General features: G+C 37.5%; 2 protein-coding genes across 2 annotated transcripts in view; one reads left to right on the forward strand and one right to left on the reverse strand.

Annotated features, from left to right (window-relative positions):
• Positions 1–4940: 4940 nt before the first annotated feature.
• On the reverse strand, positions 4941–11442 carry LOC113115944 (angiomotin-like 2a). The gene is made up of 10 exons (XM_026283692.1): positions 11386–11442; positions 9917–10651; positions 9482–9644; positions 8593–8794; positions 7640–7935; positions 7288–7475; positions 7108–7197; positions 6861–7021; positions 6133–6270; positions 4941–5909 (listed from the first exon to the last, which is right to left on the reverse strand). The coding sequence occupies exons 1-10, from the start codon at positions 11424–11426 to the stop codon at positions 5824–5826; spliced, it is 2100 nt and encodes a 699-aa protein (XP_026139477.1). The 5' UTR covers positions 11427–11442; the 3' UTR covers positions 4941–5823.
• Positions 11443–11581: 139 nt separating this feature from the next.
• Positions 11582–14632, forward strand: part of LOC113040475 (protein Niban-like) — a 24519-nt gene continuing 21468 nt past the window's right edge. Inside the window, exons 1-2 of the mRNA XM_026198807.1 lie at positions 11582–11609; positions 11743–11808. Coding sequence (XP_026054592.1) covers positions 11582–11609; positions 11743–11808 — 94 coding nt within the window. The remainder of the gene's footprint in view (positions 11610–11742; positions 11809–14632) is intronic.

Raw genomic sequence — 14632 nt, forward strand, 5'->3', positions numbered from 1 at the left:
TACCAAATAATAACAGAGGACCCTGGGCAGTAGGGGGAGAAGTTAGAAATGCAATACTTGGAAAACCATTTCATTCATGTCATGCCTAAAAGTGAAATGCATCCATTTCTAGACAGCCCTGAACCTCATTTTGTCGTCCCGACATGAACCTCATGTTATTAGAAACATGATCTTGATACCACAACGTCATGGAGCCTTCAGCCTTCTGAAACCTTTAGTCTGGAGCTATTTAACTGTTGAAACCATAGGATGCTGTTTTTTAAGTTTTCAATTGTTTTTATTATTAAAAGCACTGCTGTCTTTGCGCTGTAAGGGAGCAATTGCATCAGTCAACTAACATTCTTGTAAACCTATAAAGGATTTACAGAACAAAAAGTAAATAAATTGAAATTAAGTAGGGTAAATTCATGTAAACTGGAAAAAAAATGTCCCAGTTATCTGTTTTCTATTTTAAAATGTAATTTATTCCAGAATTTTCTGCAGCCGTTACTTGAGTTGTGCTGCTTATTAAATGAAACGTATTTTTATTATTGGACTAAATGTATTTAGTTGATAGCTTGCATTCATTTTTTTTTTTTAACTTTGACAGCCTTTAAGTTTTGTAAAATCTTTTTTCGTAGCACCGTATCACCCTGTTGCAACCCTTGACCTCACTTTGAAAGCCCCTGAATCAATTATCATTGTGTGTTCCTTTTTAGCTCAGTTTAATTAAAAACTCAGTGGACTCAATCTATATTGTTCTGAGACAGGTTTTTTGGAAAGCTTTCCATTGTGTCCTGAACTGTTATGTTATTCATGCCAATTAATTGAAAGAGCCCAGCAAAGGCAACCATGACCAAGTGCTGAGACTTTCAAACAGCAGCTCTGAAAAAGGCATGTGACTAGCATTTGAAATGCTGTCATTCCTAACCATTAAAACGCATGATGGGAAAGCTTTAGTCATGGATGGGGTATGTGTGGCTCCTTGTGGTTTTACTGCTCTTCATCATTGCACTCCACTATTGCAGTCATGAGATATGGTTTGGATTGTGGTAAAGTTTTAAAATATGAAGGCAAGGTTGCGTTAATTTATTCCCCTTGCAGCATGCTTCAGATCAGTCCTTCAGAGAGAGTCCAAACTGAAGGTTATTATATCCAGTCATCAATCAATGCTGGAAATGTGTGCGGCCGAAGTAATCAATCTACTCTCTGAGAGCACAGCACATGCAACCAGCATGTGCCAGACAATAGCTTTTTAGTTTATAAAGTTGACCTCATTAATGCAGGATTCACTTGCAAATTAATCCTACTTTTTTTTTTTTAGAAGTGTTTGGTTTTCGGCTGATTGTGCTGACCCAAAAATCATCTAACATCTAATCTAATGTTGTTTTAATTCTGATTTGAAAGGCGGATTAATGCACCCATGCTCAAATGGACAAAAAAAATCATATTTGCTGGGATTCTACACTTCAAGCTTCGTGAATGTGCCCTTTGACCTTCAAATGCTCCACGGCCCTCCATTTTGTTCATGTTGAGGAAGCAATCCAAGGGTAAAAAAATGTCAAGTGCTTCTCAAAAGTCAAAAGAATGTTGGCAGCGTTTCTCTCTGTGAGGAGGAAAAGGCCTCCACTGCGCTTATAAACAAGATGAATTGCAGTGTATCCCATGTTTCCTGGTTCCCATGCAGGCTGTAACTGCCATAAAAATACTAAACCTTTTCATTCCAGCCAAGAGGATTTTCTCAGCTCACATTAGCTCACCTGGAGCCAAGTTTGTTCTTGTCTGGGTATGAAGATCCAGTGCCACAGTGTCGTCATCATGTTTGCCTGTTAAAAAGTTACTTGGTTAAAGATGGTTTATTGCAAATATTGAAAGCACATGTGAACATTGTTAGTGTTTATATAGACGAGGGTTATGAACTCTCCCACATGACAGAGTGCTATTCCCTCTGATTTCTGTTATCAGTTTAAATCGCAATGCTGTTATGATTTATTATCTGTACTTAAAATGTTCTGATACTGAGTCGTGATAATCCATTACTGTATATAGTATCATTGAATATATATATTTTTTTATAAAGACTGACCGGTCCCACTTTATATTAGGTGGCCTTAACTACTATGTACTTACATAAAAAAATAAGTACAATGTACTTATTGTGTTCAAATTGTATTGTAAAACACTTTTGCTGCTATTGAGGTGGGATAGGGGTAAGGTTAGGGAGAGGGTTGGAGGTATGGGTAAGTTTAAGGGTGGGTTAAGGTGTAAAGTATGGGTCAACAGTATAATTATAAATGTAATTACAGAAATTAGATACAGATGTAATTACATGTCTTTTTTTTAAATATAAGTACAATGTAAATACACAATAAGTACATTGTACTACAATATTAATTAAAATGTAAGTGCATAGTAGTTAAGGCCACTTAATATAAAGTGGGTCCGACTGACCTTATATATTTGATCCTTACTGACAGTGATCTATGTTGAATGTCTGCTTTAAGAGCTGCATTTGAAAGCTCCATTTGATGTATTTTAGAGGTATTCAACCTGGAACAAAAAAAAAAATATAAAAAATGATGCACCGATTAATTTGAATTGTCATTGAACTTACCCTCCCAGCCTCACTGACCAATCCAACTTTAAAGGGGGGGTGAAATGCTATTTCATGCATACTGAGTTTTTTACACTGTTAAAGAGTTGGATTCCCATGCTAAACATGGACAAAGTTTCAAAAATTAAGTTGTACGTTTGAAGGAGTATTTTTGTTCCCAAAATACTTTTTCGACATGGAAGCCAATGGTTTGTTTTGGATGATGGTTTTTCCCTCACGATAATGTCACAGCTTCCACATGCTCTCAACGCAAAAGCCTACTCGCGCTCGTGATTCTTTAGCTCCGCCCACACGTCACGCCTCCAGGCGCTCGTGTTTTTCCGGGAAAAATCGGTACAGACTATCTTTCTCTTATGAATATAATAAAACTAAAGACTTTTTGGATTTATACTACTCTATATGTACTCAAGATTAACAGGATATTGAGTGAAAACGAGCATTTCACCCCCCCTTTAAGTTGTTATAGTATCTGACAAACTTTTGCATTTATTTTTATTGGCTGTCCTGTGAGTTAGGGTAGTTTTGAATAAAATTTTAAAAAAAATTTAAATAATAATAAAAAATACTTTTTCCTTGAATAATGATCATATATCCAATTTCCTTGAGTTTTGTTGGAAATTAAATTAAAACTGTGTTAATTTGTTCTTGGTGTTTTTTGTTTGTTTGCTTTGTTAGATGTCCTAAAATATCCCATATTCCTTGTACCTTGTGTGTATGAATATATATATATATATATATATATATATATATATATATATATATATATATATTAAAAACATGTTCCCACACAGATGATTTCTCCATGAAAGCTTTAGAAATGAATTAATTTATATATATATATATATATATATATATATATATATATATATATATATATATATATTAATTAATTAATTTCTAAAGCTTTTATGGAGAAATCTTCTGTGTGGGAACATGTTTTTAATTTAGGAATAAAAGCAAAAGAATTAACAATGGAGGTCAGAATCAGAGGCATTACTACTGTAGCAAATATGTAAGACGTGGCCGTCTTATTTCCAACAACAAGCATTGTTCACTCTTGTTACAACTGAGACCTGAATTCCTGAGATTCCTTCATCAATCAATCTTTTGTCTTTGAAATACCATAAATAGTGAAGCATCCTAGCATGCTTTAGCTTACTTACCATAGATGATATCAGTATGTTATGCAGCTTTTTTCTTATTGCACCCTAATGTTATGGGCGTCCCATCAACTTCATACTTCATAGTATAATTAAGTAGAATGAAAACCATAAACTATACCTTTCTCTTTTTGAAAGTGCATTTAAAGGTTTGTTTGCCATTTGTAATTAAGACATTAATTGGTTAATGTATGTACCTTCTATTACAAGTTTGGTTTGAGAGGTTTTAATCTTCAGTGGGGTTCAAAAGCCTGAGAACGCATGAAAATGCTTCCATTTGGCTTTTTTTTTTTCTTATTCAGTATATTTGGTTTCATTACAAATTATATTATCAGCCTAACAGTTTGAACTAAAAAGTTAATGACATCTTTTATGGCATCAGCTCTCGAGGAGCATGAACTCCACGTTTGTGTAATGTCTGTGCAGAATCTCAAATATTTTCTTAAATAAAATCTTTAAAAAAAAGTTTCAGTGTGTTTTCATTCTTTTGGGCCTCACTGTATACAGACAGGTTTTTGGCCTTAAAAACAAGGAAATAAAACACACACACACACACACACGATTTAGCAGGATTGCATGTGGGGTATGTGAGCTGCCCAGTTTTCACACAGTTGAGCGCCTTGTTCTATGTAAACAACTGATTTACAGTAAGATCAACCCCCAAATAACTTCTTTATGAGCAATGCAAGTCTAAGTTGCCTCTCATTACCATCACAAAGATCAATTTAACATCACATCTAATACAGATGTAGCCTTGTTCTAAATTTGGAAACACAGAGTGTGACAATACCATGTTACAAAGCATGTGACTGCACTAAGAAATATTGAGTTGGCTTTGTCAGTGGCTATTTGTAAAAAAGGAGGCCAGATAGGTTAGCGAATGTCGGGTAAGTCAGCTTTTAGAGAGAGATCTATTGTTCTCTTTCAAAAGCAGAATGTTTGTCTGGATGCCTCAGAAATCTGAGTCTAAAATGTGGCTAAAGGTGAGCCTGAGGGAAATTACATGAGGATTTCTCAATATAAGAGCCGGAATGCCCCTCACTAGCATTCGCTTGTAATTACTCATCTTTCTCAGACTATGTGAGAAAAAAACCTGGAATGTGCGAAACGGGCTGAAATCCAGTAGATGGGGCTTTCTAGAACCAACAGAAATTTCCCAAGGGCTTCACAAATCAAGAGACACATACTTTTATATATTAATAGCTTTATTGTAAATGTATGAAATGCTTCAGAACATTCACATCTTTCATTGATTAAATAGAAGAGGTCAACCCTTGGCCATGTGTTTTGAACACATGAACTTTACTGAAATGCTCTTTGGCATCAGTTCCTCAGCTTACGTTCCAAACACAGCTCAAAATAATTGTACAAAATATATATTATTATTTACTTTGAAATGACACCTTGACCAGCAAGTGTGTCATTTAGGAGCAAACACATTCAAGATACAAGAAAGCTAATTAAAATACAGTCGGTTTTCTCTCTTAAAAGTTCTTCTGGACTCTTAGGTCTATATAATTATAGAAAAAAAAATTGTCTCACACAACGTGACAGCATTAAGCATGCCGATCCTAGAAATGCAATGTAAAAGAATAACTTTGCTGAAGGGCGTAGCAGCCATCAATAGAAAAACATGCGAAAAATGTAACGGTTTATAACAATCAATAAGGGTGGGGTGGAAAACATACATGCAAGAGCTTCAGTCTCAAGAAGAACGTTGACTGAACTGGAATGTGGTGAAGTTACCACAGGTCTTCTGAGAAGAGGGACAATGCAATAGTGAGAACAATTGAGAAGTTTGTGTCCGCCCTCCTGTACGGTACAGCTGTAAATACCAAAAAAATCCTGTAGGATTCTCACCAGCAGCAAAAGTCTCCATAATTCAGTTTACCAGACTGGAGATGTGGTTTTAAGAGAAGAGCTCAGCTCCCTCTTTGACAAGATTTTTGAGCAGCTCTGTTATTTAGCTGGACTCTTGCTTCACAACAGTACAGTGATGTGGTGTCGTTTAATCCCTCCCATAGCTCCTCTACATTTATTTTGCAAGGCAGTTTGTCTGAGTGTTATTCATCAAATGAAGATCTCCACTACATCAGCCGCCACATCATCCAGGCCCTTGAAAAGGTCCAGAGCAGATGGTGCTTTCTGGATGTTATCTATAAAAAAAATGGTAAATATTAATCAGTTATCACAAAATGAGGTACTACATCAGGATAGAGACGTCATAGTTAGACCTATTTATAAAAGATCACAAATTAGTTTTTGAAAAATGACGTAATGGTGTAATCTTATTTTTTACACACTGAAGTGAGTAATATTTTCAATTACTATTCAATTACATATCCCATATCATGCAGAAACAGCTAAAAGTTGACTCACCAGAGCTGGTCTCTGTGTGGGAGGTTTGATCTGTTGTCTGTTTCTCTAACAGAACTTGCTCACGTTGTCCCAGGGCTGCTTCCAGAGCGAGCGCCAAATGGGACGTCCCAGTCGCCTGGTCATTGAAATGACTCGTCCCTGGAAAAAGATCCATAAGAATTTGTAAGAATTTCTTCTCAGATCATTTCATGCCATTCTCAGAACTAACTAATGCTGCTAATGCTAGTCAGATACTAACTTTAGTAGTAAATGCTAATTAAGAGTGAACACTAATGTTATTGTTAGTCAGACACTAACGTAACTATTAAAAGCTATTTGACAGTGAACACTAATGCTAATTTTCATCAATAAATAGTAAACACTTAGCAGTGAATGCTATTGCTAATGTTAGTCTGACACTAACTTTTACTCGTAAATGTTCATTAGCACTGAACACTAATGCTAATGTTAATACTAGTAAAAGCTAATTATCAATAATCATCAATGCTAATGTTACCCAGCCGGCATTTCATCGTTGATGGGTAGTCACATCAAAACTCAGCTAAGCTAGTAAAAGCTTAACTAGTGTACACTACATTGATTAACAGTAAACACTAATTAGTCAGATAGCAACTACCAAAAGTAGTAAACATTAATTAGCAGAGAACATTAATGCTAACTTTAGTGAGACACTAATTTAGCAAGTTAAATCTCAGCTAGTGAAGGCTACTAAGATAATTGACACTAACCTTTGTCTTGGGCGTTGTGTGTGACCGTTGAATGAGAGATGGGCTCAGCAGTAGCTAGCCGGGGGTCGCCTGACTCTCTCTTCTGCTCCTGCTGCAGCTTCTCCTTCAGGATACTAATCACTGTGTCCTTCTCCAGGACTTGGGCGTAAAGGGCACGGATCCTGACAACATATTAACCTTGTGAGTCCTACACAATCTTAAAATCCAAAATGGTTCATTAAAACCGACTCAAAAGTGTCTCTTTTACCTGTTTTCTACCTCCTGGTTCCTGTGCTCATATAATGGGAGCTCCTCAATGAAGGAATGGCAGGGTGAATGGTTGATGAGGGTTGTGTCTCTATGACGTTTAGGAAAAAAGCTATTAGAAATTGGTAAAAATAAAAATACTTTGAATATTTTGACACTGATCTCCTTTTTTTTTTTTTACCTCTGAGCTGCAGCGGTGGCAGCGGCATCCATTGCAAAGTCCCTCATGGTCTTCTCCTCCAAGTATTTCTGTTCCCAGCGCGTCTTGTCGGCCTCCAGGAACAGAATGCGCTCTTCTTTCTCCCGCAGAAGTTCTTGCAGTGTGGACACACTAACGTGGGATGCTACGGAGACCGGCTGAGGCTGCCGCTGTGGACAAAGACGAGCAAACAAAGTGTAAGATTGTTGCAATGTCCTGATCTGAAGTCTCAAGCTATTCTTAACTTTACTGGAAGGAAACCGTCCTGAGATACAATGCTAAGACACATCTGAACAGTTAAAAACAAACACAAACTACCGTTTTGTCTCAGTACCTGCTGATTTCGGAGGCTCCGCAGTTCATGCTCTAGTCGTGTCCTCAGGCGCATTTCCAACCTTTCTCTTTTCTCGCAGGTCGCCTGCAGCTGAGTTAGAGCCCCCTGCAGACGCTCAACCTTCTCCACATACGCTCTCTTCCTCTGCAGCTCCGTCCACAGCTGCTGGCTGCGTGTCTGCGTGGACCTCAGTGCCGTCTCCAGGGCCTCGCTCCTGTGCCGCTGGTTCTCCACTTCGTTTCGCAGATGCTGAACCTCCTTCTCCAGATGTGCACACTGCAGCTGCTGTTCTTCATCTGTCAGAAAAGATAGAAATATTGAGATTAGGACAAGCAACTAACTAATAAAACAAAAATAAATGAAAGGTATTATCAATTATCCAGTCATAACAAGCATGGAAATTTATGTGAGGATGTGAGAAAGAAGCTGAAGGAATGTTTATGCAGGCCCTCTCCAGCAACACTCCTGCTCAGGAATTTAATCGCAAAGTCCGGAGCGCCTCATTTACGCAAGCGCTTAAGGAATGCAGTGGAAAGGAGAAGCAGTGACCCACTCTCCCTTTGACCCACATCAGTGACTGCAAAACTCATCATCATCCCCACTCTTAGCACTATTAGCAAACAGGAAGTGATCGCTGAGAGGAACATTTCAGTAATTGTCAATGTGAAGCAGACAAGAGCAGTGGTTATCTGTCCCCAGGCATTCTCTCGTACTAAGCTAAAGTCACATCTGATGTTTAATCCTCTTTTCTGACTTTTCAGATCAACTAAGATGCTGTTATCTAACTGAAATTCCTGCATTGCAATGTTCTAATTGGAAACATGTTCCCTCTTTAAGCGAAATAACTCAACAGAAAAACAGATCTCACATTTGGAGTGCAACTCTGGATTAAGAGGCATCCAGAGCATGTGAAACAGTAATAAGGTTTAATGTGGCCGTGTTCATGAACTTACTCTGCAGAAGGAGCTTCTCAATAACATGCTGGTTCTGGTCAGCAGCTTCAACTTCTTTTGCCGCTTGATTGCTTGAATGCTGTAGCCTCTTGATCTCAGCCATCAGCTTGCTTCTTAGCTCTTGCTCTAGAGTTTCTCTTTTAGCGCAACCCTTCATCAGAGTGTCGTAGGCCTCTGAGATCCTTTGGATCTCTTGTTCTAGCTGGGGGAAAAATAAAAGAAAATTAAATTGCATGTGAGATGTGTTAATCTAACAAATACTTAAAGTTGGTTAACAATCAGTGTTGTTGGTTATGATTAAAGGTGCGGTCACATTAGTGAAATTTTGTGGGCAAAAAGGTCCTTAGTCTATTGTCAATCATGTAGAAATGTATAACGGAAATCAAAGAAGTCACTTTCAAAATAGACTGCTTTCTGCTGGCCAGCATGCAAAGTTACGTAATCATTTTTCTAAAAAACACTAGCAAAATCTCTATGCTGAACTTCTTCGCCCTCATTCAAAATGGCAGATTCCTATTGGATTGTCTAGTTTTCGCTCACGAAATTTCATCAAGCAACGGCAAATGTGACCGCTCCTTAAGAGCACAGAACAGAGAAGGTGTTTAGGAGTGGAAAGACCAGGAAAGCATTAACCATGAAACCATCATCCCAGGCATGTTTACACAAGGCGGTGGCCTGATGGGTAAGTGCTCAAACCTGGGTAATTATAATTCTTTCAGAGTGAGCAACAGCTTAGCTGCACTGATGTAATCCATTGAAAACACTACAAAGCCTTTTGGAATTTAGCCAAAGTCAAATGAAAACTACAAAATACACTTATACACAAATAACGTGTCTCTGCCTGTTTAAGTTAAGCAAAAAGGTAGATTTCACTGTCATGTGCTTTTACCTTCTGAATTCTGAGGGCCTTCTCAGTGTGTCCCTCTAGCTCCTGTTTCAGTCTTTTATTCTCGTTCATAAGCATTTCCAGTTGACTGCGACCGCAAGCTGTGACCTCCCTGCCAGCAGGGGGAGATGTGGAGAGTCTATGGCAAACCTCTGGTGTTTGAAGCCTGCAGTGGCACAAGGTAAAAATCACGATATTAATTAAAAACGAAGCTGTGGTATTCAGTTCATCTTCGTATGTTAGCATGGTTGGATGACAAACTACATCAGTATGTCCCATATTGCATACTCAGCCATAGAATCAGCCAACAGACTATTAGTCATAATGACACATCTTATAAAGTACGTCAGAACTGGAGGAAATGCATATGCTATGTTACCAAATCAAATGTCAGCTGTGGTTAAGTGTAAATTTTGCACTTGTTATAGTCTTCTCTACCTGTTGTGCTGGGAATTAAATGCTGGTGGTGCTTTGTAGTAATGTTCATACTCCGCTGCTTGTTGTGCAGGAAAGGGGTACTCTGTATAAGGAGCCTGCTTGTTGTATTCCAGTCCTTGGTGGCTATATTGTAAGTGCTGGTTTGCATGATATCCATGGATCTGAGGATAGCTGGCAGAATATGTTGCAGGCATTTTACTGCGCTCTGCTGAAAACTGCAGAAGCCGATCACTGAGTGACCGAACGTGGCCTCGCTTGGGGTCCCAGCTGTCCTCCTCCTCACAGGGCTTTGGGATGGTTTCACTATCCTGGAGTGAGCAGCCCCTGTTCAGTTGACACCACTGGGAGGCCAAATACTGAGACTTGGCCTTGGCTTGTTCATAGGTGGGCAGCTCCTCGCCGTGGTGTGGGTGTGTTGAGTAGTTCTCAGAGTGCTGGTAGTCGACCTGGTGCTCTTGACCCTGGGGTTCTTGGCGTGCAGAGAGCTGAGTAGACTGGGGCTCCTCCTGGCTGAGGCTCTCAGATGAAGCCTGTGAAGAACCAGTCCCTCTGCTGCCCCCTCCAACACCTCCTCCTCGCCGCAGGGCCTGCTGCTGGATGGCCAGGAGTGTGCGGGCGTCTGTGGGGTTTCCATAGCGAAGCTGCTCTTGGATTAGTCTGTGCAGGACAGTACCAGACGCTTCTTCACCTCTCATTTTATTTGATGGAGACGAGTATTTATGATCTGAACTGGACCTGGAGGGCAAGACCGATCCAAGAGAAGATTATGATTTTTCAATAGTCAGTAGTTATTTAAAAGAAATAAATGAGGTTTAATTGCTATATTATTTCTTAAACAAGCCTATTGTTTAAGTGCTCTATAATTTTATTATTATAAATTAATATCATCAGTTTAGAGAAAGTGTCAGACATATTAAGCAACAGTATACAAAGATAAAATAAAATAAATAAAGCCAAGTTTACACTCTTACACACTTAAATGTTATCACATAACAAACTTCATTTGGTAATATATGTTTTAACTGGTATTGCTTAAATCAAATAACAAGCAAATATTTAATAACACAACCAACTACATAAACTTGCAACATTTTTTTTTTTTTTTTTTTCGTTGTATTTTATATTTAATCTGTATCTATATGTATTTTTATGCTCTACTGGACCAACAACTATTCAAACACACACACCACACAAAAGTGTTCATCCAACAGAAATGCAGCGCTCAATGTGAAATCTTTATTATTCCTATAACTCGTCTCCGGGTAATTAAACGTCATAAGCATCACACAATGTTGTCCCAACTTTCACTCAACAACAACAGATCGTCCTCAGATCGATTCGGCTTGATCGGTGTTATATTTAAAGTCTCGCATATTCCGTTTTTTCTGCCGATTAAGACAGTTGTGAACTCTTTCGCTGCTATTTGATCATTAAACTATCTGTAGAACGAACACTGACGATTAACTTACCAACTAAAACTCTCATTCCACACGGATTCTGTTAGTGGCATGTGTAATAATCCAAGTAATACCGGCTAATGTCTTCTGTATGTTTTATCTCCTCGCTGTGTTTGTGTGCGTGCGTGTGTTCAGGTCTGGTTGGGTTATGAGCCAGTATGCGCGCGCTCTGCCTCATAAATAACTGAGCGCGCCTGGAATGATCGGAATGTGTGAGCTGAGCTCAGCCATCAAAAGTGAAAAGAGAGAAATGGAGCCATTTAATACAGCAGCTGCAGTTCCGATTACATCCACCGGGCTTTCAAAGGGGCTATATTTCTTTACTGTCTATGGGCTATACGAGCGCTCAGATTTTCACTGTAATTTAAGAAAACGGGCCAGTAGTGGTCGAAGTAAATCCATGGCAACATAAAGCCTTGTTTTACTACAGACGAGGTTGGGAAGTGATGTCACATTAATAGAGAAAGGTGTCATAAGGTGTGACCCAATCTGAAAGGTATGCAGACGTGTTGACACAAGATAGGAATATAATTTACTACAGCTAGAAGATCAAACTTTGTGTATTGAAGCATATTTTAAAGTATACTAACCGAGTTTACGTTTTCTTCTATATGTTTGCTAACTACTACACACTTTTATTTCACAGCATACAACATTTTTATTTTTTGATTCTTTGGCCATAGTTGATCTGTTCTTTCTTATTCTTTGTACTGAAAATTTAGCTTTGCCATCACATCAGTTATACACAGCCTATTTAAATAGAAAATTGTTATTTTGAATTGGCATATTTCACAATGGTAGTTTTACTGTCTTTTAGTCAAATAAACCTGCTGAGCATAAGAGACTTAGAAAACTAAAAAAAATCTTAATTATTTACAACTTTTGACTGTTGTGTATAAGCAGATGGAGAAGACTACACTACATTCCCAACCCCAAAAAAACTTGTCACAAAATGGGACAGTGTATATATCTCCGATTTCAATAGTCTAAAACAAGTAACCAACACTTTTTTACCAGGGTGGTAACTTTCTTAGTAACCCTGTGGTTTGTCTATGAATCCTCAGATTCTTCCCAACTAAAGCCATAATAAATGTGAACGGTGGAGGGAGTGAACTGGAAGGAATGTTTAATCAGTTGAGCTGGACTGATTACGCTGAGATCAAGCAGCAGATTTCCAACGGAATGGCAAAGAGCGTGAAGACAACTTTATTTGCTTTTATGTTATGATATTGAACAATCCTTCATACACATTTGCCTCTTGATTTGACTGATAGCAGGGTATTTCCAGCTAAGTCTCAGACAGTGAGTCAATGGGAAACAGGCATGTGTTGGACGTGTGACTACTTGATTGCAGGTGTGAATGAAGGAAGCAGTCACTGGCAAGTCTATACAAATCTATGAATATTTTAGTCTTCCTCAAAATCATTCCAGGAAACAAACTGGAAGACATCAAAGCACCACCTAGTAGTGTAATTTATTCATCATAAACCCCGCACTAATAGACATCCTGCTTTGTTTTTATCCAAAAACCCTTTGGAAGCCAAACTGGAATATCTCCATTCTTTCAGCCTCCACCCTTATATCTTAAACCTTGGAGTTATAAACTGCTGTGATGGCTTTTTAGAAGAATCACAAGACTTAGAAACAGTAGAAAACTAAAAAGGAAAAAAAATACAGAGGGAATTAAACTCAGCACAACAGGGATCAGATGTGGTTGTTTGGGGTTGTGCAAAGCAGGCTCTTGGTATGGGGAACTAGAGGGATACTCTATTCTCATCACAATTCTGCCTTTATATGCCACAAATGGCCTGGCATATTTTTATGGCATATTTGTGATTTAAGATGCGATTGAAGCATGAGCCACTGAGACAGCTTACAATGAGCTAAGTTGTGCACAGACGTCCTCAGCTCCAGGCCACTTTTTCTAGAACAAAACTCTATTAAGACAAGCTTTTGATATCAGCATAAATATAAAAATGTCTTTAAAGAAAACAAACCGGAATACACTTTGTTAAAAATAGTTTATTAATAGGCTCTATTTAAACACATTAACAGGAACATTTTATGTGTCCTCATAGCTACAAATGCTCAACTCATGCAAATAGTGATTATATATAAATCTAATAATGTGCATGCCTAGATTTCTGTGAGGGTTAGGTTTAAGGGTTGGGTTAGGATATGGACAATATTATTAACCCGATATAAAAACTAAAAATCTACAGACATATATATGACATGTGCTTACTTACATAATCAAACAAATCAGTGTGTGTGTGTCTGTGTGTGCATGTTTTGTGTCTACTAAACCATTGAAAAAATATGCTAAAGTTAATATATATATATATATATATATATATATATATTATATATATATATATATATATATATATATATATATATATATATATATAGATATATATATATAAACAATAAAGTCTGCTTGCCTGTACTACTACTCTTACTTGCTTATAGTTAAAAAGATGTGTAGCTACAAGCCTCCATCAGTCTCCATTATTAATTACAAAATTTCATAACTACTAGCGATGACATCTTGGGATTTATAGAGAAGCAACTAAAGTAACATGGAGGCATGATTGTGTGATACTGCTTTTATACAACAGTTCATTATAAATGATAGCTAATACTGATTAACTAACATTTTAGACACAATATTGCCATTGTTTCAGGTCTGCTAATGAAAATAGTTTTAAACCAAGACACTGTATAATTACCACAACTTCATGGTTAATGTCGTGGTTGCACTAGACACACTGGACTTAGAGAAGGGAAAATTTATTTGAACAATGCAACAGTCATAAAATTATGTCACAGTCTGTTTCTAAAAAAAAAAAAAAAATGTAACATGTCATTTATAAAAATGTAAAAATATGCTTTACTGCAACACTGCAGAATTGCAAATTTAAAGTTTCCTGTCTTTTAATTCAGCTTGGAGTTCACAAAATGAGGTATCAGTCTTCTGTTGCTCACACATCTTCATCCAATGCAAATCTTCAGGGCAGCGTTCACTAATTTTGAAATGCAACAAAATTTGCATAAACATTACATTTGTATGCATATACAGTTCCGCCCACAATATTGGCACCTTGGCAAATATGATCAAATTAAGGCTGTGAAAATTAATCTGCATTGTTAATCCTTTTGATTTATTAAAAAAATTCACAAGAAAGTATCCTTTCATTGGATAATAAGAATTTAAAAACGGAGGGGAATATCATTATGAAATTAATGTTTTTCTCAA

The sequence above is a fragment of the Carassius auratus genome, chromosome 2 (assembly GCF_003368295.1).
Source record: "Carassius auratus strain Wakin chromosome 2, ASM336829v1, whole genome shotgun sequence".
Taxonomy (NCBI): domain Eukaryota; kingdom Metazoa; phylum Chordata; class Actinopteri; order Cypriniformes; family Cyprinidae; genus Carassius; species Carassius auratus.